Raw genomic sequence first — 24,196 nt, 5'->3', positions numbered from 1 at the left:
GCAACGTGTGTCTTTTAGTGTTCAGTCCTGGCCAGTAAAACGTCTCCTGTAATATGTCTGTTCTATAACTTTGTTATTATGGTAATTAATGGTGCTACAGTATATTTGCACCGTGCTTGGGTTGACCCTCATGTGAGCATGTCTGCATCAGGATATGGTTTGGCTCACATTAGAAAGCTGTAAAGTCCAACCTTCCATTGCTAATGTTTCGCTAGTTGAAGAAATCTGGTGTGATCAGGTAATAGAAAGATTTAAAAATGACAAACGTAATGACCCGAAAAAAAATAGAAAAGAGTCAGTTATCCACAGAATGTTGTCATAAATAAACTGTAAGGGAACTGTGGGCAGAACACTTTAACATTTTATCTGTTTGCCGTCAAACTCGCAGTCAGACAAGAAGATCAATATCAATTTCCATTTCCAGTTTGTCTGGTACGGGGACGTGTTTAGCCTGAATTAGCTCAAAGACTGCAAGCAGGGGCAAAGAGTTCGCTTGCACCATCAAAAATGAACAAATAGGCCTTCCAACAAAATCCCAAACGATCTCATTTACTGTACATGTTGTATCCTGTTGTCTCGCGAGCTATGATCGATACATCTAAGAGTCACCTGGGTTTTGATCAGGTCTGCACAGCTGACAACTTTACAATGGAGACAGAACTTCTGAGTGTTCGCCTAAAACACTAATGTCTTGGATTCTATTTTGACACGGGTGAAAGACACAAGGTATGATGTTTAAAAAAGGCAATTTGGGAGGTTTTGGAAGGTGTGTTGTTTCTCTTTTGACTGAACTAGACAGTTTCCGCTCACTTCTATTCTTTGTGCTAAGCAAGGCTAAACACTTCCTGGACCTCTCTTTGCACTGGACGCGCGGAGACAAAAATGATGAAATGATGATCTTCTCATCCGACTCTGGGTATGATAACAAACAAGCCCAACAAAACGACCAAAAAGTGTTCTTTTAATACTCTTTGTTCTGCAACATACACCTCTATTCTTAGCTGCTGTATTGACCAGATGAAACCTCTGGGATCAATGAAGTCTGTCTTTTGTCTTTTCTGGAACAATTCTTTCTGTTGATGCCTGCAGCATCCTCATCCAACTTTTAGTGAATTACAAAAGCTTCTATCTAAAATTGCACTTACTCGTTCTAAGTGATCGCTGTGCTCACATTTACAACAATTGTTAAAGGTCTAGGCTGAAAATCGTGCATCAAATGTATCTACAGTCGTATGTCGTATGTTTTATAGCTTCAAAACATAATGTGTGAGCCTGAGACGCTTCTGCATTATTCTGCTGCAAAAGATAATAAATATGACCCTAAATGATATTCATTTACCCGCCATAAACATGTATCAAACTTCAACTTGTGGGAAAAAATCTTATGTTGGAAACTGTCAATATAGTGTTGCCACATTTGATTCTGTTTTACAACACATGTAATAAAATAGGTATTTTTTGTATCTAAAAACGGTACGTGCAATGAAAGGAATAAGAAAAATGACATACTACTGTATGTGATGTTAAATCCTCTCCCTGACATGGAGTGATCAGCCTGAAACTCCAGCCTCAGTGTGTTGGTATTGGACGTCAGATGGGAAGGATTCTCAGCTCCAGAGAACCTCCCAATCACGCTGGCATCATTTGTCTCGCCATCTTTCAGAGTTAGGGAATCGTAGGGCGCCTCAAGATCAAAGTCATTGAATGCCAAATGAATTCTGGAGCCTGGCTCTGATTGGATGAGCCAGACACAGTTCATGTTGTTCCCATAGCCTTCTGGGTAATCTGGGGAGAGGACAGTTCCTGAGGGAGCTGTGAAGTTGGACATGCAGGGGACTGTGGGAGCAAGAGGAGTACAGAAACACAGAGAACGACAGACAGACAGACAGACAGACAAACAAACAGAGACAGACAGACATACAACGACAGACAGACAAAAGGACATACAGAGACGGACAGATAAAGACAAATAATGGGGAAAAATAAACATTCAGGAACAGAAAGGAAGAGAAGGGAAAGAGATGCAGAAAGAGAAATTTCCTGTATATTCATCGCCACAGCATCATCGGTCATCATCTGCTCCAGGCCATAATAAACTTTGTCCTGTCACCACGGTGACAGGTCAGACTGAATGTTATGCACATGCCATGTCCCTCTGCAGCCTTGTCCAAGAAAAGAACCTACGTATGATTTGAATACTTACATATGCATATGGGGATGTTTGCTGACCACTGATTGTTGTCTTGGCAGGAGATAGTTCTCTCTCCAATCAGCTCAAAGCCAAACTGGCACTCAAACCTCAGGATTCCTCCATTTGAGAAGCTGTCCCCTTCTCTTATTCCATATAGAGGAGTTCCAGGGTCCCCACAACTCTCTTTGTCTATTTCTGTAAAGACACAATTTCAGAAGGAGACATTAACATCTGATTGTTATTTCTCTGCGATCATAGACCTCCATTACTGTCCAAAAAACATAAAAACATGCATCAATAAGCCTGATCGTCGGACTGCGTGACATGTTGGTTCCTTCCAAATGAGCACTAATTATTTTGAGTCAGTCCCACGTATATAATGTCCTGCTGCTGCAAAAACTGCAGCAGAAATAGTACCCAACAAATGTACTATTTACACTTTTTTGAGTTACTTCTTCTAAAACGATTGTTTCTTAATCCATAAAAACTATAAAATATGTTAATGACCCATTCCTAAAGCATTAAATCTGTACTAGGAACCAATAGGCTTTGCACAGAGGTAACAGACAGGCTGGGGAAGTCAGAAAGTATTGAGAGAGGGACACATTGCCGTTTCTTCTAGTTTTTTGACAATAAGACAATAAACAATACGGCTGGCCTTTATCCTATTACACGGATCTTTACATTACCAAATAAGTTACTTTATTAGGTTCCTAGGTATACCTTACAGCAGCCTTACAGCCTAGCAACCTTACAGAAATAATGTTTGACACACAAGAGGTACAGTAGGCCTAATAATGCAAATGGAAAAAAGAAAATAATAATTTATTATATTGTGACAGGATCATTTGTCAGAGGTCAGAGATGAGAAAAAAAAGTACATTGAGAAGAGCATTCTTGTAAACCATAACTTACATAACACTGTTAACAAGTAGAGACTAGACAAATGACACATAATGGATATATAATATACAGTTAAGAGGGTTTTCAAACACTGCTAATTGGCATGCAACCGGAGGAGCAGTATTTGCCAGTTATTTTTCTTCAAATTGAGTTATTGTCAAGGGTATACATCAGTGTTTTTTTCAATATACTGTAACTGTATTATCAAACTGTAAGTAGCTAGAGCCACATGGAATGATAATGTATTATACATCTTTTGGTGGCATCTTTCCTTTGTCATTTTTGCAAAAGTTAATGATAAGATACTATTGACTGCTTGAACATGTAACTCTGAATGTTTTTTTCAAGTTAAGCATTGCGAGTGAATATATTTGGCAGCTCGCTTATCCAGCGTCTGGAGTCTAGCTTTAACAGTATTTGTGGTCGCCATGCAGTGTTCACATCCTCAAATACCCAATGGCCATCTTCTCCTGCTGTGAAACACCATGTCATGCAAGAGCCCATCATCCATTTTGAACAGAAATACACTGCCAACTGAATGGAGGCTTGCTTGAAGATGATTGGCTCTCGGTTTGCTGCGTCAGGCGAATTTCTACTTCTTAGTTCACGTAGCCCCGAGCAAGTTTGCATCCATCTCTTTCTGCGTGCCTCCTTCCCCTGAGTTTGCAAGTATTCGTGACACTTCCTTTTTCACATTCAGTCGCACAATGAGGTTACACAGATCCTTCTCTGATTCCATATAAAGGTGCCACCATAATTCTCTTTAAAATGTTGTGTTCTGTATTTCAGGAAATATACCCTCTATTTCCCCATCCTTTCTCTCCTTTATTACCCCGCTCCCTCTCCTATTTTCGGTATTATTTACAGGAGTGGCCCATGGCAGGAAGCAAAGGTGTGTGCTTTGTCTGTCTGTTAGTATATGTATGTGTGTGCGTGTCTGAGTGCGGGTTTGTGATGTATTGCATTAATTTCCATCATGACATCGTCTTTATGAAACCCACAGACTCAACCAATCACAACCTGCCTAACACAAATGCTTGTGTATCAACAAACATAGACACACACATGCACGCATGCATGCACACATCACAGTATCCACAGTCAGTCTCTCTGGTAGCATCACACAAAGGCATAGAAATATTTATCTCTCTCTCACACACACACCTCTACGGAGTCTGATGATCCTCAAACCTCTACGGAGTCTGACAATCCTCAAACATCTACGGAGTCTGACGATCCTCAAACATCTACGGAGTATGACGATCCTCAAACCTCTATGGAGTATGACGATCCTCAAACATCTACGGAGTATGACGATCCTCAAACATCTATGGAGTATGACGATCCTCAAACATCTACGGAGTCTGACGATCCACAAACATATACGGAGTCTGACGATCCTCAAACCTCTACGGAGTCTGACGATCCTCAAACACCTACGGAGTCTGACGATCCTCAAACATCTACGGAGTATGACGATCCTCAAACATCTATGGAGTCTGACGTTCCTCAAACCTCTATGGAGTCTGACGATCCTCAAACACCTACGGAGTCTGACGATCCTCAAACATCTACAGAGTATGACGATCCTCAAACATCTATGGAGTCTGACGTTCCTCAAACCTCTACGGAGTCTGACGATCCTCAAACATCTATGGAGTCTGACGATCCTCACACATCTACAGAGTCTGATGATCCTCACACATCAACGCAGTCTGCCGAACCTCAAACATCTACGGACTCTGACGATCCTCAAACATCTACGCATTCTGCCGAACCTCAAACATCTACGAAGTCTGCTGAACCTCAAACATCTATGCAGTATGACGATCCTCACACATCTACGGAGTATGACGATCCTCAGACATCTACGGAGTCTGATGATCCTCAAACCTCTACGGAGTATGACGATCCTCAAACATCTACTGAGTCTGATGATCCTCAAACATCTACGGAGTATGACGATCCTCAAACATCTACTGAATCTGATGATCCTCAAACATCTACGGAGTCTGACGATCCTCAAACATCTACCGAGTGTATGACTTCAATATTGTGTTTGTGATTGCACATTGAGCCTCATTACACCCACTCTGTCCTATTATATCACCATGTTGTCCATATTCTCTTGTATCCATACAAACATGTAATCTCCACACTCTCTCACACACACACACACATGCACATAAAAGACGTGTAAATGCACTACCTGTAAAGCTCTGGGAGAGCAAGGAAATAGATTTTGGGGGGATAATGAGATTGGAGGAAAAGGAAAAAGCTTATTGGCTATTACTCTTTTTTTGTGACCATTGTGAAATTGATTTTACGGCTATGCTGCTAGTAAACGAATGCTGAATATATAGCTGTTTGCATGGTCTAACGTTTGTCATATGCTATAAACGTTCTCCTGCAAATTCTTGCTGTTGCTGTGCTTTGTTTTCAATATGTGTAAACCACATACAATAATACTCTAAGATAACTGTAATAGCCACATAAGGAGATCAATTGAGAGGAAAGTCTTTGCACTCAAGCATATTCGCAGTATGAGGAAGAAATAAGAAGCTCAGCCTCTAATTAGCTTGTGGATGTCTGAATATGTGAGCAAAAGGGAGTGGCCCATTTGACTAGTTCCCACTGTAGATGTGAAGATAGTCCTTTGAATAAAAATGATCTAATTCTTTACACACGAAATACTGACATTTTTCTGCCTCTCTGAGGTTCCAAACAGGCCACTGAAGAACTTTTGAGGATTAATTTGATAGGAGATGATTCTATTCTCATAAAAACACATTATATCTGTCGGCTCTTGTTACATAAAGTGCACAAAATATTTTTTTTGCTCAATGGTGTAACTCCCAAATACAGTATCTGTTACTCTCTGTACTTCCAGCATGATCAGTGAATTTCAGGATGTGCCTGTCCTCACCACAAAAATGTCTACAGCCTATGTACAAAAAGTACAGGTGAGAGAACAGGACATCCACATCTGAAAGGCATTTTTGTGTTTTTTGTTCCACTAAGATGTTACTGTCACTCCCTCTCCTCATCTAAGAGTATCGGAATAGATTGCTAAATAAATGCAACACTAGTGAGCACGCTTTCACTTTAGTACACTTTGTTACATCAAAACAAGGGCGTAAAACTTACAAAATCCTGCCAAAAGGTTAAAGCAGCATTTTACACACGTCTCTTCTGCTTCCACTAAATACAAAGAGTCTAATGAGCTCCAAACCATCTGGTGCTGCTTCTTGATGAGCCTTTCAAATGACTTCATGACCAATGAGGGCCAAAACGGCTGCTCGTAGGTTCTTAGTAAGTGGAACGTTGCTTAGTCAATCCCTGTCCATTTATTGTAAGAGCAGTTTGAAATGACCATCAGTCAAAATAGGAATCAGGATACATATTTTACATAGCTTGGTTACCCAATGCCATACATGATTTGAAATATATGGCATATATTTATCCTAATGAGAGAAAGAATCATTTTTTATGATGAATTTTGACTGAATGATGCACAGATATAGTAGATTTCAGTATCAGTTATCCTGGTGGCTACAAGAGAACTGAACATTACACGAGTCAATAATTCATGACTAGAAAATGAAATGCCGCTTAAAGTTCTGTGATAACGTAAGCCCTGTTCTCCACAGGTTTGCAAAAAACACACACAAACACACAGACACACACATCCAAAAAAGTGTCAGGCTTTGGCTCACCATCCTAATATTAAGGTTATTGACTGTAAAATTGAACCACATTTCTGGTTATGTTGTGAATGAATATTTCATGAAGTGATATTTCATGGTGTTTCACTCACTCTGAAGGAAATTCTGTTCAGCGCGGCGTGATTAAGAGGGTCCTGATCTGTACCTGGACTACAGCGCTGCTGAACTAACTGCAGGCGGTCAGCTAGGATGGAGTTTCATGACTGAAAATATGAGAGGCTGTTGTTGTTGAGCTTAATCATGCTTCAAAATGTGTTGACCTTCAGTGAATTATATGTAAATACGACACCGTGTAGAGTTCAGTTCCATTGTTTCTGTTCTTCCACTGCCTCCAATGCTAACATGTTTTCTCTCTTCCTCTCTTAATCTCTCCATTTAGACCAGTCATGTAGTCTGCTTCATAAATGTTCAATCTTAATAATGAGACAACATGTCAATCTTTTCAACTCATCTACAGTTACATCCAAAACCAGAAACATGTGGGTGCACAAATGCAGGGAGACATGGAGAAAACACAAACACACACATTGCACTCTCTCTGTCCCTCCCAGTGCGTGCACACAGACACACACAAGCACACACACACACACACACACAACCGATCTACCCAACCAGGGGTCAGCTGTGCTGTAAAAATCCACCTTGACATATTCTCCTCCTATAAAATACACCACATATTAAAAACTATAAAAAAAAAAAAATAGATGAAAAATCTAAAATGAAATCTCAAAAGTAAGAGCTGACATTATAACTCGGTGAAGAGAAGAGAAAAACAGAAGCCCAAACAGCGATGATAGAGATGAATGAGAATTTTCTTTATACTTCTTTTGACAGCATCATGTGTTTGAGCCTTCGCTGCAGAGCAATTGCAGGTAAGCTAATAGCATTTGATGTGATAAACCAAGTAATATCTAGCATCTAGCATTTACTAGATAACAAAAGCATTCGTCATGAGATTGACACATGTACCATCGAGCCTTCTTTTACAACTGGCTGCGAGGCAGGCACTTGATGTTTATGCTGCACTTTGTAGTCTCCAAGCACAGCGTTATATAACACAGGATGATGGGATAATGCTGGAATGATGCACTTAAAAAAGCCGGGGCTCGAGGGAATGACTCATCGCTGGAAACAAATTCTCAAATTACCACTTGAATGTATTTCAACGTAAATGGTTGAGAGGTGAGAGAAATATTTGCACACTGCTTTTTTTTTATTTTCCTTTTAGGCCAACATGTTGCAAATGTGGTGATTATACATGCAGACATGTCTTACAGGCAGATTTATGTACTGTATTAAAATATACACTACTTATTATATTGGTAATGTATACTTTACTGAGCAATTGTCCTAACCTATATATAAATACATATTAGGAATGGTATTTATTATCCAGTTCCGATGGCCCTCATGTCTGGCATCAAAACAGACACAACGCACACTGGTGACAGGTGACAGGTGTCTTTACTTGCCACGTCCATGGTCACAATGTGGCTTCAGTGAGCAGCAGGTGAGTGAGGTGCAAATGAGCACCTGTGCCTGTTTCAATTGGCAGGAATCAGCTGCTACTCCTAAGTGGGGCAGACGGTTTTCTTCGTGTGGAGTGTTGAATCCTGCGTCAAACCAATTGGCAGCTGCTGCATTTATATTAAGGACGGCAATGGCAGCGCTCTAAATTCTCTGCGGCGGCCCCTAAAATCTCAAAAGTAAGATGAGCTGGAGACAGAATACTGCTGAGGCCCCTCAGAGATCTTACCGACAATTTGAAGACACAAAACACTCAGTGAAGACAAAGAGGCATGTGAGAAGAGGAACTGAAGCAGGTGACACCAAATACACAGAGCCTCCCTTCTGACTGAGAATGTGAGTGTAATATTACATTACATATATTAATTTATGAGATGGACTTTATTCAGAAAGGTGACACCTGCCCATTCCAAGAAGAAAATTCAGCGCATTTCCTCTGCCCGCTCTGTGCTGTATGACGTAGTTCATTCAGTTTGAATAACAATACAAATTCACATATTGAATATGTTTTATTTATTCAAGCGATGTGTACAATTAGAACACTATTTGTATAACATCAGTGTACTGTCATGAGGTAATGTTTTCAAGACTGGCTCATACAATTCATAAAACATTATACTCATTATTATTCTCATTCTCACCCCCCTCAAAAAGTCAAAACTGTATTTTTAACTATAGTAAGTAAATTATAATGGACACTGTATACAATAGATTCACTGGAAATAACCTGAGATACCCATTGTAATCTTATTGAGTGACTTGCTATAACTTATAATTTTCAAACCAACCCAAATAACAATTGTAAGTCAGATATTGTTCTGTAAATATAAACAGAGAAACCCTGACATGCATACAACGCAGTAACACACTCACTATCTTTTTCATTATTCAGAAAATGAAAACAAACCACTGAAATGCTGTTTTATTGATGCTGAACCCAAATGATAAAAGCACATGTATAGAAAATATTATGCTTTGAAGGTGCTCATACAGAGGTATCGGATAACTCCACAATCACTAACAAAAATACACACACACACACACACACACACACACACACACACACAGATAAATTATGGTCTAAAACCTCAATGAGACCTCTTTATGGACTGTGCAGACAGATATATAAGCTTATGATATATTTATTTATTCATAGAGTTGACAGAAACACACTGAATCTTTAATGTAAGTTTCATCAATAATGTCGCAGCGCTCCCTTAAATCAATAGCCGTGACACGATATGATTCAGGGTAGACTGCAGTACAGGCAGTCTGGACGGCTATGTGTGCATGTGCAGTTTGGGTGTGTGATTTGTATGCCCTGCAACGGGGAGTGGAGTCAAAGTATTGCTAGGTTGGTGACCTTGGCTTTAATAATAGATGAATGGTGACAAGAAAGAGAGAGGGACAGAGGGAGAATGATGAGACAGAGAGAAACAGAGACACAGACAGGGGGGGAGAAAGAGCGAGAGAAACATTGCAAGCGGGACTGGTCGGCTGAAAGACAACACAAGAGACACCCCTGTTGGGTGTCTGAAAAAGGAAAAAGGATGTGAAAGAGAGAAGCACAGACACCAAACAACAGTGCATTAGAGAGCAACCTAGAGAGAAAAGGTTGTGATTGTAGAAGGAAGGGAAAGAGAGAGTGGTGATAGAGAGATGGCTAATGAGGAAAAATGACACGGATAGAGAGACAGACAGAGAGGGAAGGGAGAGGGGGAATGTGAGGAGTGAAAGTAGTGAGCGACTTGTTACAGCTTCGTTGGCTCACTGATGGAGGACCTGTCCAATGCACACGCACACACACACATACACACACATTGTGTAGTGCATCAGTGACTTTGCAGCAAGGCTAGAGCTACTGATAATATTTATATTTCATAGTCAAGGTCTACGGGATGTGGCATTGGGAATACAAACACACGCACACAATCTCTCTCTATCTCACTGTACACCCTTTTCTTTCTCAAAAACACACACACACATCTCACAAAGCCACCCAGTAATAGCACAGGCGCCCACCTTTATAGTAAATCTTGTGGGTGATGGAGCCAGCACTCAGAGAAAAACACATTGATCTTTGAGTATTGATGGGATAACTGATAATTGATGGGTATGTTATTTTGGGATAACATACATCCAAGGGTGTGCGTGTGTGTGTGTGTGTGTGTGTGTGTGGGGGGGGGGTAAATAGTGTTTGATTCATGATGTTTCTTATTTGTACTTTTCTCAACAACAAAATGCATTTTTGTTGTTTATCCGTCGACATATACTTTAACACCACTATATCTGTGAAAAATAACGTTAGACCAGTCCAGTAGAAACTACACACAATTTTCTGGCATTTCGTTATGCTTGTAGGAAGAATACACAATTCTCCATTGTTAAAAGCATATAGATGATAACTATACTGTAGTAAATATTGACAGCGTAATCTCTGAAAATAAAAGAAAGTCAGGCCCTCATGCTCATACAGTGGAGTATTATTATAAGCATGGATGCATTCTAATGGTGGTTCTCTCCATTAACTTTTCTATTGATCTCTATGGGGAAATTATTCAGGAGAAATGAATGAGGATACGTGCAGCTACTGCGGAGCCCCCCCATTATGATTTCCAGTTGGTTTGACACCCTGGATATTTTTAAGGGTGAACGTGTGGTAATTCATTATTTTTTATTTGAATAACTCTTTAAACTTTTTCAATTCACATGTATATAAAATGCTGCAACATTAAAAAAAATACACTATCATATGCGTTTGTCTTTTCTTTCAATCACCATTTAATCCCTGTATTGTTTGAACTTCACATTGAAACTCAAAGAGAAAAGAGGGCAAAGATATATCAAAACAACATGCCGTTGTTCCACCAATTTTGGAACTCATTGCATTACCAGACTCAGCACTGTGACCTCATTATGACAATAAATCCAAAGATGATGACACCCAAATGAGGCACACAAAGTTAATTTCTGCAGCAAAGCTCACCCCTTTGTTGTTCATGGACTATAATCAGACTCACAAGACATTCATCAAATGGAGAACTTTGTAAAGGTTCATAATTTCAGGACGGCAGGAGCTGAACCAACAGGACAGATACAAACTGTTTCTAATTGGTCTCAAGCTAAAGGTCAGTTACTGCTAGACAAACATTTATTCCAAACCTAGCAAATAAAAGGTTATTTCTCTGAAGAGAATGAATCTTTTCCATGTCAATTGATCCACAAGTTTGGTCTGTCTTGCAGTTGCAAGCTCCTTTCCCCTGAACGCAGTGGTGAGAAGAGACCAGCGGGGCAAAGCCATCACCTAGGTTTATAATCTACTCTGTATCCCGAGAATTCCCTTGAGTCAATTGCTTTAAAGACTTCATTATCAGGTGACCTGATTGACTATGGGCGGAGCGATATGTGCAACCAACAAACATGTCCCCCAATGTTCTTGTTTTATCTTAATGATGATTGAAACAAAATTAGGGACGAGTCAGAAGTCAGTGAATTGACTTAGTAAGTGAAACAGCAATATCTTACTGCTAACATTTAACAAAACTATCATAACTAACTAATGTTAGCAAATATATCATGGCGTATAAGCTACTAGTCATACCCGAGCTCCCAGGAACAGTGTTGACCTGTGGAGCAATTTTGACGTAGAGGCTGCACGTGTTGCAACTCCTGCGTTCATCACGTCACACAAACTGGCCCCAACAAGCATCTTTCCCCAACACACAATCATTGGAAAATAAGCGACTGTCGAATAGTTGCTCCCGTGATGGAGCACAACTCACGGAGATGGTTCCTTGTTCTAGCAACACACCTTTCTCTGTGTGCAGCCTACTAAAAATCCTCTGCACTCATCTTTATTTTTTAGTTGGGAAATACATCTTCCCCTTCACTCACATAGATGCCATTTACTTTTTCCCTCTCACACACAAACACATGGTCATTGCTTACCCTTATAGTTGATCTTGAATCCTATCGATCCGACACTCTCATCTGACTGCAGGTGAAGCCACATCTGGTGGGTCATGCTGACTATCAGGTCAGGAACAAAGCTCCCTGATAGGCTGGAGCAGAACAAACACATTTGTATTAAATTATCGACATGATAATCACCATTATAAAAAAAGTATAATATTCATCACCGCAATCATAGCCGTAATCAAATTCTCAAGTGCTGATCCCAGTGTGAACAAATTGCTGGAACATACTGTGCTGGAGATGAATGCTTTGATTTGGTTTGCTTTGGTTTTGCAGGAAAGCAAATTGCTCAGTGTACATTCATTTGATCCACCGTTTTTTTTTTCCGGCTGCCAACACCTTTTAGGCATGAAAGTTAACAGCGACGGACTCCAAAGTGAAGTGAAAAGAAGGTCTGCATCTGTTACGCTTTTGGGCACTGCAGGAGCACTTTCAAAATTTAGGAGCGGTTCATCATTTAAGTGGAGCACACATAATGCAGACTGCCGTTTTATGAGCTGACTAATTGCGACAAAGAAGATGGAGGATTTCGACCTAGCTGACGGCTTAAATCAAGAACCAGAATGAAAATGGACACAGTTTTTACTCTGATTAATTTGGCTTTACGCGGAACATATTAACTGTGTTGTGAGGCGTTTGATAGAACGACAATAGCGCTGCTGCTCATGAAGGCCATTATGGAAACCTGCTGTGTGTGGCACAATCTGCTTCTTAAAATCACTAAAAGAAAATGCAGAAATGCAGCTAAGGCAGCGCATTATCTGAAAGTTATTGCATTTATACTTAAGGAGTTTATTTCATGACATTACTTTGGTGAAGCTGTTTTGCAGCCATAATCAGCCTGGTACGACAGTAGACCCTGCTCTGTATGCATCTCATCATTACAGCTTTAAGAAGACAACTGAACTTCATATGCAGGATTTTCCAGCAAGGTAGAAGCTTTGAGTGGTTGTTTTTTTTTGTCAATGACCTCTTTTGAATTTGAAGGATGTTGGGAGTTTGCTTTTTAGTAAAAAGTAGTAAAAGTAAAACATTATGTAAGGATTATAAATCAAACATCAGTGATACTTAGTTGCCTTTAAAAAAACCTTGTTCTCACCGTTCTTTTTTTTTATGAGCAGCTAGTACACTATTCATGTTGACACAGAGAGATGATACAGTGTTGGACCTCCTTTGATTCAGAAAGGAATAATGTAGCAAAGTCAGGTTTCTATATTTCTAAAGTTTTCTTGTAGGGTTTTAAAGTCTGTCTACATTTGATACATACTGTCCTCAAGCCAACAAACAAAACTTTTCACAAGACATAAATGTGTGTATGTAATAGGATAGCGTAATACTTACACCTGCAGTATAGCTGTCGGATCTCCCACCTCCCCTCCATCTCCTATGGTCAGAGTATCATAGGCTATCTCCAGGTCAAACTCCTCAAAGTTGATCTGGATTACCTAAAGTTCACAAACAAAAACACGGACATATACATGTCAGTTTAGAGCTACGTCCAGACCAACCCAGTCAAAATCAATCTGGGATTCAACAGTAGGATAGTGAGGGCTACCAAAGCAATAGCCAGAAGAGTAAGAAGAAGATCCTGAGAGCTTTTGGGCCAATGTTAGGACAACTTTTTCTTGTAAAATTATGACTTCTCCCTCATACTGTAATATTACATAAATTACAGCTTTATTCTCACAATGTTAAAACGTTTGCCTTTGTTTCAACTTCACTGCTGAAATGCCTCAACTTTTTTCCTTTAAATATTGTGACTTTCGGTTGAAATTACCACTTTATTCCCATAATTTAACAGCTTTCTTTCTCAAAAATATTTTGACTTGAGGAAAATAGCTGCGTTAAATGCACTGATACCACAGAGGACAGATTTCCTGAAATAATGACTTTGAAAATGAACTGAAATAAGAAAAAGCAAAAAGGAAATTCCAATTAAAAATGTAAGTCATGGTCAAAAAAATTAAATGAGAAATTACACGAAATGATATTGCCCTCCACTGACACCAATCATAGCCAGTATGCTCTATAGCTGTTGTTCTATTTAGACTTTCAGCTATGACCATATCAAAGACACATTTCCTCTCTCATGGAATTATATATAAATTATACTTTACCCAAGGCTAAATCATTGGAATTTATTAATGCATCCTACAATGTGGTATGGTTTAATTCGGTGTTACAAGAATAACTCGGAAGAGACAAGAAACACCTCCTGGGCTGCACTCGAAGCTGGGAGAATCAGCACAGAGCTCAAGACTCTGATTGGGAATTATTAAACCAACACTTTCTGTTTCATCTGAGACCAGAGAGAAAGACATTTGGCGGAGGAAAGGAGAGAGGGGAGGAAGGAGAGACGTGCAGAAAGGATGAGAAGGGACAGAGAGAGGAGAGGAGATAAAGAGAAGGAAGAGGATGGAGGCAGGTGGAAGAAGGAAGGATAAAGGAAGTGGCAACAACGAGGAATGGTGGGCAATAATGAGCACGTCTTTGATGCTAGCAATGTGCAGTGTCAGAATATTTCAAACTAGAATTCTGACTTGACCCTCAGGGGGAGACTAAAACCTCACTCTGCCCATCTTTCCTCCTCTTCCTCTTTCCTTGTGAGGAATTTCCAGATTTCCAGATTCAATATTCTGCTGCAGGATTTCAAAAACATCATACTGGTCTGAGTCTCCTCTATGCTGGCTTGTTAACAGTGAGCATATTTACGTGCTTATCAATATCTTCTTATTTCAGAGCATCTGTTTTTGTCATCTGTTTTCAAACATTCTCTTTGAGTCAGGCATCATGAATATAGTTTGGTTTTATTCACCGTCACTAACTATCTGCAACATGGGCACCTGGGGACATGAAGTATAAACAGCTTATCCTCACTATGACCATGGAATCCGTGAAGAAAGAAGGAACAAATGAAAAAGTGAACACACAACACAGTGGCCATGCTATTCCACCCACCTGCTGTTAAACTGTTTATCTGTTGGCAGTATTGCCTGATTCGCTTTTCTTCATGGGGTTGATATTTTATTTATTTCACACCAAGGAGCTCAGTTAATTCTTGATTTTGCTTGTGGCAGCAGAAGCAGACTTAGTTTTGGTATGACTTTGCGTCGACATGAAATACAACAACGGGTGAAGCCAATGCCAAAATAAAAATCGAGTAAGCTGAAAAGCACCAACACCACCATCTTCTGCTTGGACCAGAAAGCAATAAAACGAGGAGGTCTACCAGGGTGAAGCAGTGATCTGTCCATTGCTCATATTGCTGACTCAGTCTTATCGCCATGTAATGCAGATTGGATTAAAGCATCACCTACAAACCTGCTAAACTCTCTCTGGCAAGCACACACACGCACACAGCAACACACTCACTCATTGAGACGGGCCCAGCTTTGTGGAGATTAATGTGTCTATTTCTGTGATTACATAGTCACCATTCTCACACTTATCACAATATTCCTACAGACGTGGGCAAAATTGTTGGTACCCTTCCGTTAAAGAAAGAAAAACCCACAATGGTCACTGAAATAACTTGAAAATGACAAAAGTAATAATAAATAAAAATGTACTGAAAATTAACTAATGAAAATCATATAAAGCTTTTGAATTGTGGTTCAACAGAATCATTTTAAAAAACAAACTAGTAAAAATGGCCTGGACAAAAATGATGGTCCCCTTAACTTAATATTTTGTTGCACAACCTTTTGAGGCAATCACTTCAATCAAGCAATTTCTGTAACTCTCAATGAGACTTCTGCACCTGTCAACAGGTATTTTGGCCCACTCCTCGTGAGCAACCTGCTCCAGCTGTCTCAGGTTTGAAGGGTGCCTTCTCCAGACTGCATGTTTCAGCTCCTTGCTCAGATGTTCAATAGGATTTAGATCAGGGCTCATAGAAGGCCACTTCACAATAGTCCAATGTTTTGCTCTTAGCCATTCTTGGGTGTTTTTAGCTGTGTTTTGGGTGATTATCCTGTTGGAGGACCCATGACCTGCGACTGGGACCAAGCTTTCTGACACTGGGCAGCACATTTCGCTCCAGAATGCCTTGGTAGTCTTGAGATTTCATTATACCCTGCACTGATTCAAGACACACTGTGCCAGATGCAGCAAAGCAGCCCCAGAACATAACCGAGCCTCCTCCATGTTTCACAGTAGGTACAGTGGGTGACATTCAGTGACCGTTGTGGGTTTTGGGTACCAACAATTTTGTCCACGTGTGTATAAGCCCAAGGCAGGCTTTCAAATACAACAGCAAGTCAGACGATAAATAAGGTACACCGGTATATGTAGTGAATGTTTTTACACATTTTATTCAAAGGCAAGACCAGATCCCACATTTAAAGGGTTAATCATTATTATTATCAGAGGGACAATGTCCATGACCATGTTACATACCTTTGTTGCATATTCTTGTTTCAATAACCAGCTCACTTTAGTAGTTACAGTAGGTTCAGTATACGGTACGTGATGTACTGGTTGGATTTCATACAGACTTTAGTCTTTTGGGCTGGGCTCATCAAAAGTCTAATTTGAAAAGAAAATGTATGTCATGCCAATAAACAAATCCCTCTGGGCTCATATTTGCCGTCAAACTTCAAACAGTGTTTTACGATTGAAAAATATTCCTAAAGGTTCCTATTATGTCACAGCGGCGCGTAGATGCTGTGCTGCTACAGCTGCCACATGCATCCATGTGTCTGAAAAGAGAAACGTCCCTTTCTCGATGCGAATTGTTAATATTTGGATTCCATTTGAGCGCGCAGTTCGTATTGAGTATTTCCTCAAAACTGCTTTTACCCCAAAAAGTCTGTTTGGGTCACTGCAATGAAGGTGACAAAAAAATTCAAACAAATCCTGAAAATGAAAAGGAGATCAGTTGCTGAGCAGGTAGCACCTGATGGAAAGCGCTAGGAATAATGCCCGTTAGTGGCTTTAGTTAGTTGCATATGTAATGGAGACCATCCAGCCTTCTTTGTTAGCGTGGCAGGAGAAAGGCCGGACCTGTTTGTCCATGCAGTGAATAAAGTCAGACGAGGGCTTGTGTGCCCCGATGATGGAAACTAGACTATCTATCTCCTTGTATACGTCCTTTACAGAGTCCCCTAATGCCACATCAGCACTGTTCACACAGCATTAAACACAGATGGGATATAGCTACATTACACTGTGCCCATGTGTGTGTGTAAGAATGTGAACACTGTACTGAAAGCAACTTAGATTGGAACCTCATTACCGACAGTGAGTGGGTTAATGTTTATGCGTGCGTTCTGCATCTCTTTCTGTGTAGTGTGTGTGTGTGTGTGTGTGTGCGAGCGATAGATGAAACTGAACACTCTACATATTTCTCCTCTCCTCTAATAGGTTGCGTTCATAGAAACATCCATCTCTCTCTCTCTCTATCGCCTATCCCTCCCTCTTGCTGTCACACTCTTGGCCCTCTCTCTTTCTAATTGGCTGCTGCATTCCGTTTCTCCATCCATCTATGGCTTCTAGCCAATGAGGCGACAGAATTGGATTTCTGCTTGATAAAGCACTTCCTTTGGTTGTCGTGGAGACAATGAGGTGGGTGGGGGAGTCTCCTCCCTGGCCATACCATAATAAGATCAAGGGATACCTTGAAGATACAGTTACTGTAGGAATATCCGAAACACCTGGCGAGCTACACAGTCAGTGATGCAAAGAGGGCACAGGCAGGGCCGCGGAATAATAGATTGTCTGGGACAGTGTTACAGTAAACCCGCTGCCACGCGCTCGCCTTGAACATGCTTCTGCCTAGATGGTATAAATTGCACCATTGTTAGATGACTCCGGCTTTAGCTGATGAAGACAGATGGGCAAAGTCCTTTTGCAACTTTGTATTTTCTCCCCACTACTGATTCATTGAGCTGAATCCGCCAGGTGTCTACTTTTTTTTTAGATACCAACTCTGCACAGAAACCTGCAGGAAAGGCTATGTGGGCTGTGGCTTTTACTGTTGCTATGCAACTACCGTACTGAAAAATGCATTTAAATCAAAGTCCTCTTTTACTTAATGTTTACCATATTTAAACCTGAGCCCGAAAGAAAGTGCTATGCATCTCGTCTCGACAGGAGGATGCAGAAGCACGCCATTCGATCACTAATAGTGACTAAAAGAAGCCAGTGCAGTCATCTTCTTGTCTTGTGATTTCTGCCTCATGGCTTCAGTGTGTTTGTCGGATTTCTGAAGGCCCCCACAGGGCATTACTGAATTCAATGCCTGCCAATTAGTACACAGAAAGCCTCCCCACAAGTGAAACTTTCCTTTCTTACTGAACGCGGGGGCATTACTTTTTCCCTGGTTATAGTGGTGATACTGAACTAAATATGCAGCATGGCAGCACTGCAGTAGTATTCTTATATCCATGGGTTATGCACTACACTTGGCATGCAAATACGTGTGAAGTGATGCAAAGCCAGTTCATTTTTTAATGCTGTCAGTTTATATAACAGGGCATGGCCTAACATTTGCATGTTCACCAGTGAACAAAACAATAGCTGACACAGACATGAAGTTGCAATAAATGTCACGTTAACTTATGCATCATAAACAGATGATATGGAGAAAGTGCTTCAACTCATTGATATAATGGAAGATGGCAACATTAGGAGAGCAAAAGAAGAAACTAAATGATGGGGAAAATGAAGAAAAGACAATAGTACAGTAAGATCTGTTTTCTGAAAAGAGATAGAAGAGAAGACAAAAAAAGAGTAGAGAGTATAGTATAGTAATGGCCATCCCGTCATGCCATCCCCAAGGTTAAATGAGAACAGGGGAGAATGAATTGGCTCTAAAGGCTCATTCTGCCAAAACTAAATGAAGCAATAACATCAGAGAGCTATAGAACCCCATTAACACTTAACTTGGGAGAAAGGGAGCAAAGGGTTGGGCAGACAAAGAGGGATAGAGGGAATGTGGCTGACAGAGACAAAAAGAGACAAAGAGAAGAGAGTGTGCTATGGAAACCCAGTGTCTCTAGGAGGAGACAGTGAGAAATGTAGAATATGAGTGAGGATGGGTGCAATGGAGAGAGTGATACGAGTGCCCTCGTCCTCCTCCCTCTTTCTCCATAGTAATATGATGGTTTCAGGCTGAGCTCCTTAATGAAGAATCTGGGTAATTCTGAGGACAGTGCCTCTGGGAGTGAGGGGGGTGCGGGGATGGGTAGTGTAAAAAAAAGAGATGAAAAGAAGGATGAGACAAGGGGAATATGAGAAAAAAAAGCAAAAGGATGAAATAGGGAGAGACGTGTACAAGCAATAAAAAAAGCGATGCTCTGCTAGTGGGAGAGGAAGGCTGAGTGTGTTGTGGTGCTTGCACCATGACTCTCTTCCCCATCTTCAGACTCAAGACTCTGTCTCTTTTCCGTGTCCAGTGTGCGTTTGTGTTTCTGGTTGCCTTCTCTCCTCAGGAGATCAACTGACCACTCACCCTTAACCGCCCTTAAGTCCCTCATCAGCCTCCTAACTGAAGATAACTTTTCACTGCCGGTATGCCAGATCATCAGTGCTCCCACTATATTCTATTCCCCTCCGCCCGTTTCCCTCTACCAGCTGCCCAACATAAGCCTGCTTTTAAACTAGTTAATTACATTTGACTCCACTAGATGTGAAACTGCAATTTCCTTTTGCCACTATTCACTTGAACCATGTAAGATCGTACGGTCTTCAACCATCATGAACCTACAAACACTGAGATGTTCACAAACTGTGAACGTTCCTAAATAGACGGTGACCAATGTCTGTAAACCATTTAATTTTGCAACGATATTGGCTTTGTTAAAGTACAGCTCTTCTCAGAACGTTACTTAAATTGTAATGCATGTCACTGAAGTATTTATAAATTTTAAAAACATATTATTTTTGACAAAAATGTATCTTCAAATTGATTGATTAATGCTATTGGCTTTACCAAATTTTTAAAGCAAATCCACTGGAAAGAAATGACACTTATCTGACGGCAGTAAGACACGTCTGACAGTACCTAAGATGACAATCCATGACATTCACATATTGAGGTTTTAAGTTTCTTTATGAAACTATTAATATTCATGCTCTTATATGTGCCTCTTCACAGGTGTCCTGCATGAATAAAACAACTTGCCAAGAGAGATGAAAAGTGAATGAAAATGGGAAATCATTTGGAGTAACACTAAATGATTTGTCAGTCTTTGTCATGCTCATCCCCTGCTCTTGCTTTGTAACTTCATCTGTCTCTTTAAATGGGCTTAGTATATTAAGAAGCCTCCATTCCTCTGTCTCACACAATTTCCATAAGTGTCCAGTTCCAGTTGCCTTCAGATCAGTTTATTGTGACGTTTTAGGCATTTTGTGCAAGGCAATGAGGACATGTTATAAGAGAGAAAGAGGGACTACCAGTCGGACTTGATTTGGTTTGGTTTGTGTGATGGGTGTCTTAGCCCCTCGGGCACTGCATCTGTGCTCGTTCTCAATGGATGTCCGACCCCTGAAGATCTCAAGTTTGATGTAGTGTTTCACGTTGTGCATGACATATTGTATATACGATGCAGTGTGACAGAAGCCATGCATATGATTCAGTATGGTGCATGACATGCACATGAAATAAAATGGAACAAGACAGCATATGTTAGGGTACTTTCCGTAAATCTTTTAAAGATAGGAGGCTATTAAAATGACTTGACGTAGCTTCAGCTGATCTGGTCTTCAATCAGGTCAACGTGTTTGGCAATTTCCATAATCATACGTAACACACATACACATTCATTTACAACTTCTTGCGCACGTCTCACACACACACGCATGCACTCATGAACAGTGTGCAGAAGGGCATTAGTATTATGGCCTTCAACAGTCATATACTCATTGTAGCCTTCAACAGAAAATGTATTGCTCTAGGACATAAACCAGAGGCCTTGGGCTCCGACAGTGAGAGTTGTGATTCAAAGGAGGAGGGGGAGAGAGAGAGAGAGAGAGAGAGAGAGAGAGAGAGACACAGGTTTTGAGCAAGAGCAACGCAGCAACGCGTGTGTGTGTGTGTGTGTTTGAGTATTTGTGTGGGTGTTAAAAGAGCCACGGTGTGTATTTGAGCACACCCACACACGTGTGTCAAAGTGTATCTGTGTGTGCGTGTGAGTGTGCGCGCATATGTGTATGTGCGTCCCCATGGTGCTGACGCAGGTGTTGCCATAGACGACAGAGCGGTCACCACAGTGACCCTGAGTGGAATAAGGAAGTGTCTCCTGAATACCAATGAGATTCCTCCTGGGACATAAAGCGACCAATCACAGCTATCATCTCACCTCCAGCCTATCGCCTGCCCCTCAGCAGGATTAACCAATCAGAATTAAACACTGATATGCTCCGACTAGCAGATCAGTTACAGTATCTCATACATGAATTATCATCAACACATTTCAATTCTGAAAATAATGCTGCTAAGCTGACTTTGTTATTGCTGGTAAGGCTTGCTGTGTTATATTGATATCAATTACATTGAATGCGTAGAATTCAAATGGAGCAAAGCCCAGTTGAAAGCTAGTTTAGGCAGACAACCTGAGCTGAGTTGCTACACTCACACATGACATATTACTTTGTGCATTACATCTACATGTGTACATATGTAGTATGACACAAGTATGGCACTAGTCACAAATTATTTGTGATGCAATAAACACATGAAATGGTCATATTCCATTTCGTTCCAAAGTGATGAATAGCAATGTGTGTCAATTCACAACAGCAATTTGAACATGAGAGTTTGCTTGACAGACAGACAAAGACGGAGAGAGAGAAGGCGATTTACCTTGTTGGGATTTGAAGCAGTAATTATCCACACACACTGTGCGTTGCTCTCGTATTGAATTGGGAAGTTAGGAGATGTAAAGGTTCCTGACGGCCCTTGAAGATTACTGCCACATGTCTTCACTGTGAACGGAACAAACAAAAATAAATTGTTATTAGCAGCAACTGTAGAAGTTGTAGTATTAGCAACAACAATTGTGCACTGTTGAGTCACCGCGCTACAACAGAGAGGCAATTACCTTTATAATTAAGCCATTAGGTATATGCTTAGCCACTGAGTCTCAGAATAAATACAACAGCAAAATATAGGACAGTTGGTGGATCAAAGATGCCGTGGAGAGAAAAAACAATTAAAAGTGACGCGACTGCAATGCTAACAGTGTGATGACAGAAAGAGAGAAGAGGAGACCCGAACAGAAAGAAGAACAGCAGGTCAGAACGATGTTATTGATACTGTCAGCGACATCTCCCTCGATAGAAGTACTTAATTGGAAGCTATTGGCTGTGAAATACCACAGGATTAGCTGGTATTGACTGATAGAGACACTCGCCAGCAATTTACTCTCAAAATCTATTTAAAGTCAACAACCTCCAACTACTCGCAGGGTAAGAATTATATTTGGTCTTAAAAAAGAACTGAAACGCACATCTCACATTAGATACCACAGCAGGATGTAACAGATACAGCTTCTACTTGAGCAATAAAGCAAAGTTTGGTTGGCCAGTGTTGTACAAGTGTACCATGCAGTATGCCAACACAAAGTCATATGAACTCACAAACACTGACTGTGAAGCTACCACTCAGTGTGGTGTTGAAAATGACACATGCTAGTCGTTCAATAAACCAACAAAGCCTTTATTAGAGAACCTGCTTGTCTGTCCTTGGGTCATCCTGTTAGAGTTGGGAGGTAATTTTCTGGTTGGTTTGAAGCAGTGTTTGTTCCTTAATTAGTTTGTTCAGCGGTAGGCCGCGGGAACACGTACAGTTAACAGCCATGCGCGCACACGCACACACACATACACACAGAAACACAAAAGGACATTAACACATGCGGTTGATATGCACTGTGCAACCCGAGAAACACACGACGACATAATAGGCTTTCACGCACACACAGTTAGCGGTGTCACAGCAGACTTTCATGTGAGAGAACATTTTTAACATGCGTTCACACATAATTCACTCACCATGCAGACACAGTACACATAAATGCATACTTTCAAGCACCCACGCAAGCACACTACTGTGACTTAGTAGTTAGAAGGAAGGCAAGGTTCAAGTAAAAGCATTGTAGCACAGTGTGTTTGTGTTTCTTTGCATGTGTGTGTAATGGGGTGTGTCCGTGTGGTGCTGTAAGAGAGTGTCAGAACATGTACAAGGCCCCTTAGAGACAATCCCCTATCTCTCCCTTCTGTCTCTCTGCCTACGTCTCCGAGTTGCCCGACTGAACCCGGTTGACGCTTGCTTCTCTAATTCTGAATGCATCTGCAGCTGACCTTCTCTTACGTTCAGCTCACTGCAATTGATAACCCGATAGATACACAGAGATGAAGCGCGTGTGTGTGTGTGTGTGTGTGTGTGTGTGTTTGAGTTGCACGTGAAAAATGACTTGCATGTCTCAAAGTGTGTGTGTCTTTGTAACAGAGTGTGTATGCATGTGCGTTGACAGCTCAATCAGCGTGTCCTGAACGAATGGCCTTTCCTATCGCCCTGCCAACAGCAGAGTGGGAACGGGGTTGCTATAGCGATAGCGCGGAGAGAGTTATCACTGGAATTACCGGAGGAGCTAACATCCCATAATTTATATTAAACTCCACCCGTCTCTCTGCGTCCCCCTGTCTGTCTGTCTCTATGCGCCTTTTATTCACGCTGTCTCGGTCCCTGTATCAGCCATTGTATACACTCCATGATTTACAGTACACTCTATCATTCGCTCTCTCTCTCTATTTGTCTTCCTGTCCCTTTCTGCGCCTGTCTTCTGCATGTTTCATTTATTAGAGGCAGACTCGTGAAGTACAATTTTGAGGTGCTTCATTGAGTATTTTCATTTCACGCTACTTTTTTAATTCT

At 40.8% G+C, this 24,196-nt stretch overlaps 1 protein-coding gene across 7 annotated transcripts in view; it reads right to left on the bottom strand.

Moving 5' to 3' along the window:
- Nucleotides 1-24,196, bottom strand: part of csmd3b (CUB and Sushi multiple domains 3b) — a 315,344-nt gene that overhangs the window by 86,419 nt on the left and 204,729 nt on the right. For all 7 annotated transcript variants that reach the window (XM_031866559.1, XM_031866560.1, XM_031866562.1 and 4 more), the window contains 5 exons: nucleotides 22,127-22,248; nucleotides 13,663-13,766; nucleotides 12,295-12,407; nucleotides 2,204-2,386; nucleotides 1,510-1,836 (listed from right to left, as the gene is read on the bottom strand). In XM_031866559.1, the coding sequence (XP_031722419.1) occupies nucleotides 1,510-1,836; nucleotides 2,204-2,386; nucleotides 12,295-12,407; nucleotides 13,663-13,766; nucleotides 22,127-22,248 (849 nt within the window). The remainder of the gene's footprint in view (nucleotides 1-1,509; nucleotides 1,837-2,203; nucleotides 2,387-12,294; nucleotides 12,408-13,662; nucleotides 13,767-22,126; nucleotides 22,249-24,196) is intronic.

The sequence above is a fragment of the Anarrhichthys ocellatus genome, unplaced genomic scaffold, assembly GCF_004355925.1.
Source record: "Anarrhichthys ocellatus isolate YVR2014 unplaced genomic scaffold, GSC_Weel_1.0 scaffold35, whole genome shotgun sequence".
Lineage (NCBI taxonomy): Eukaryota > Metazoa > Chordata > Actinopteri > Perciformes > Anarhichadidae > Anarrhichthys > Anarrhichthys ocellatus.
This window is presented reverse-complemented; position numbering and strand designations above follow the sequence as displayed.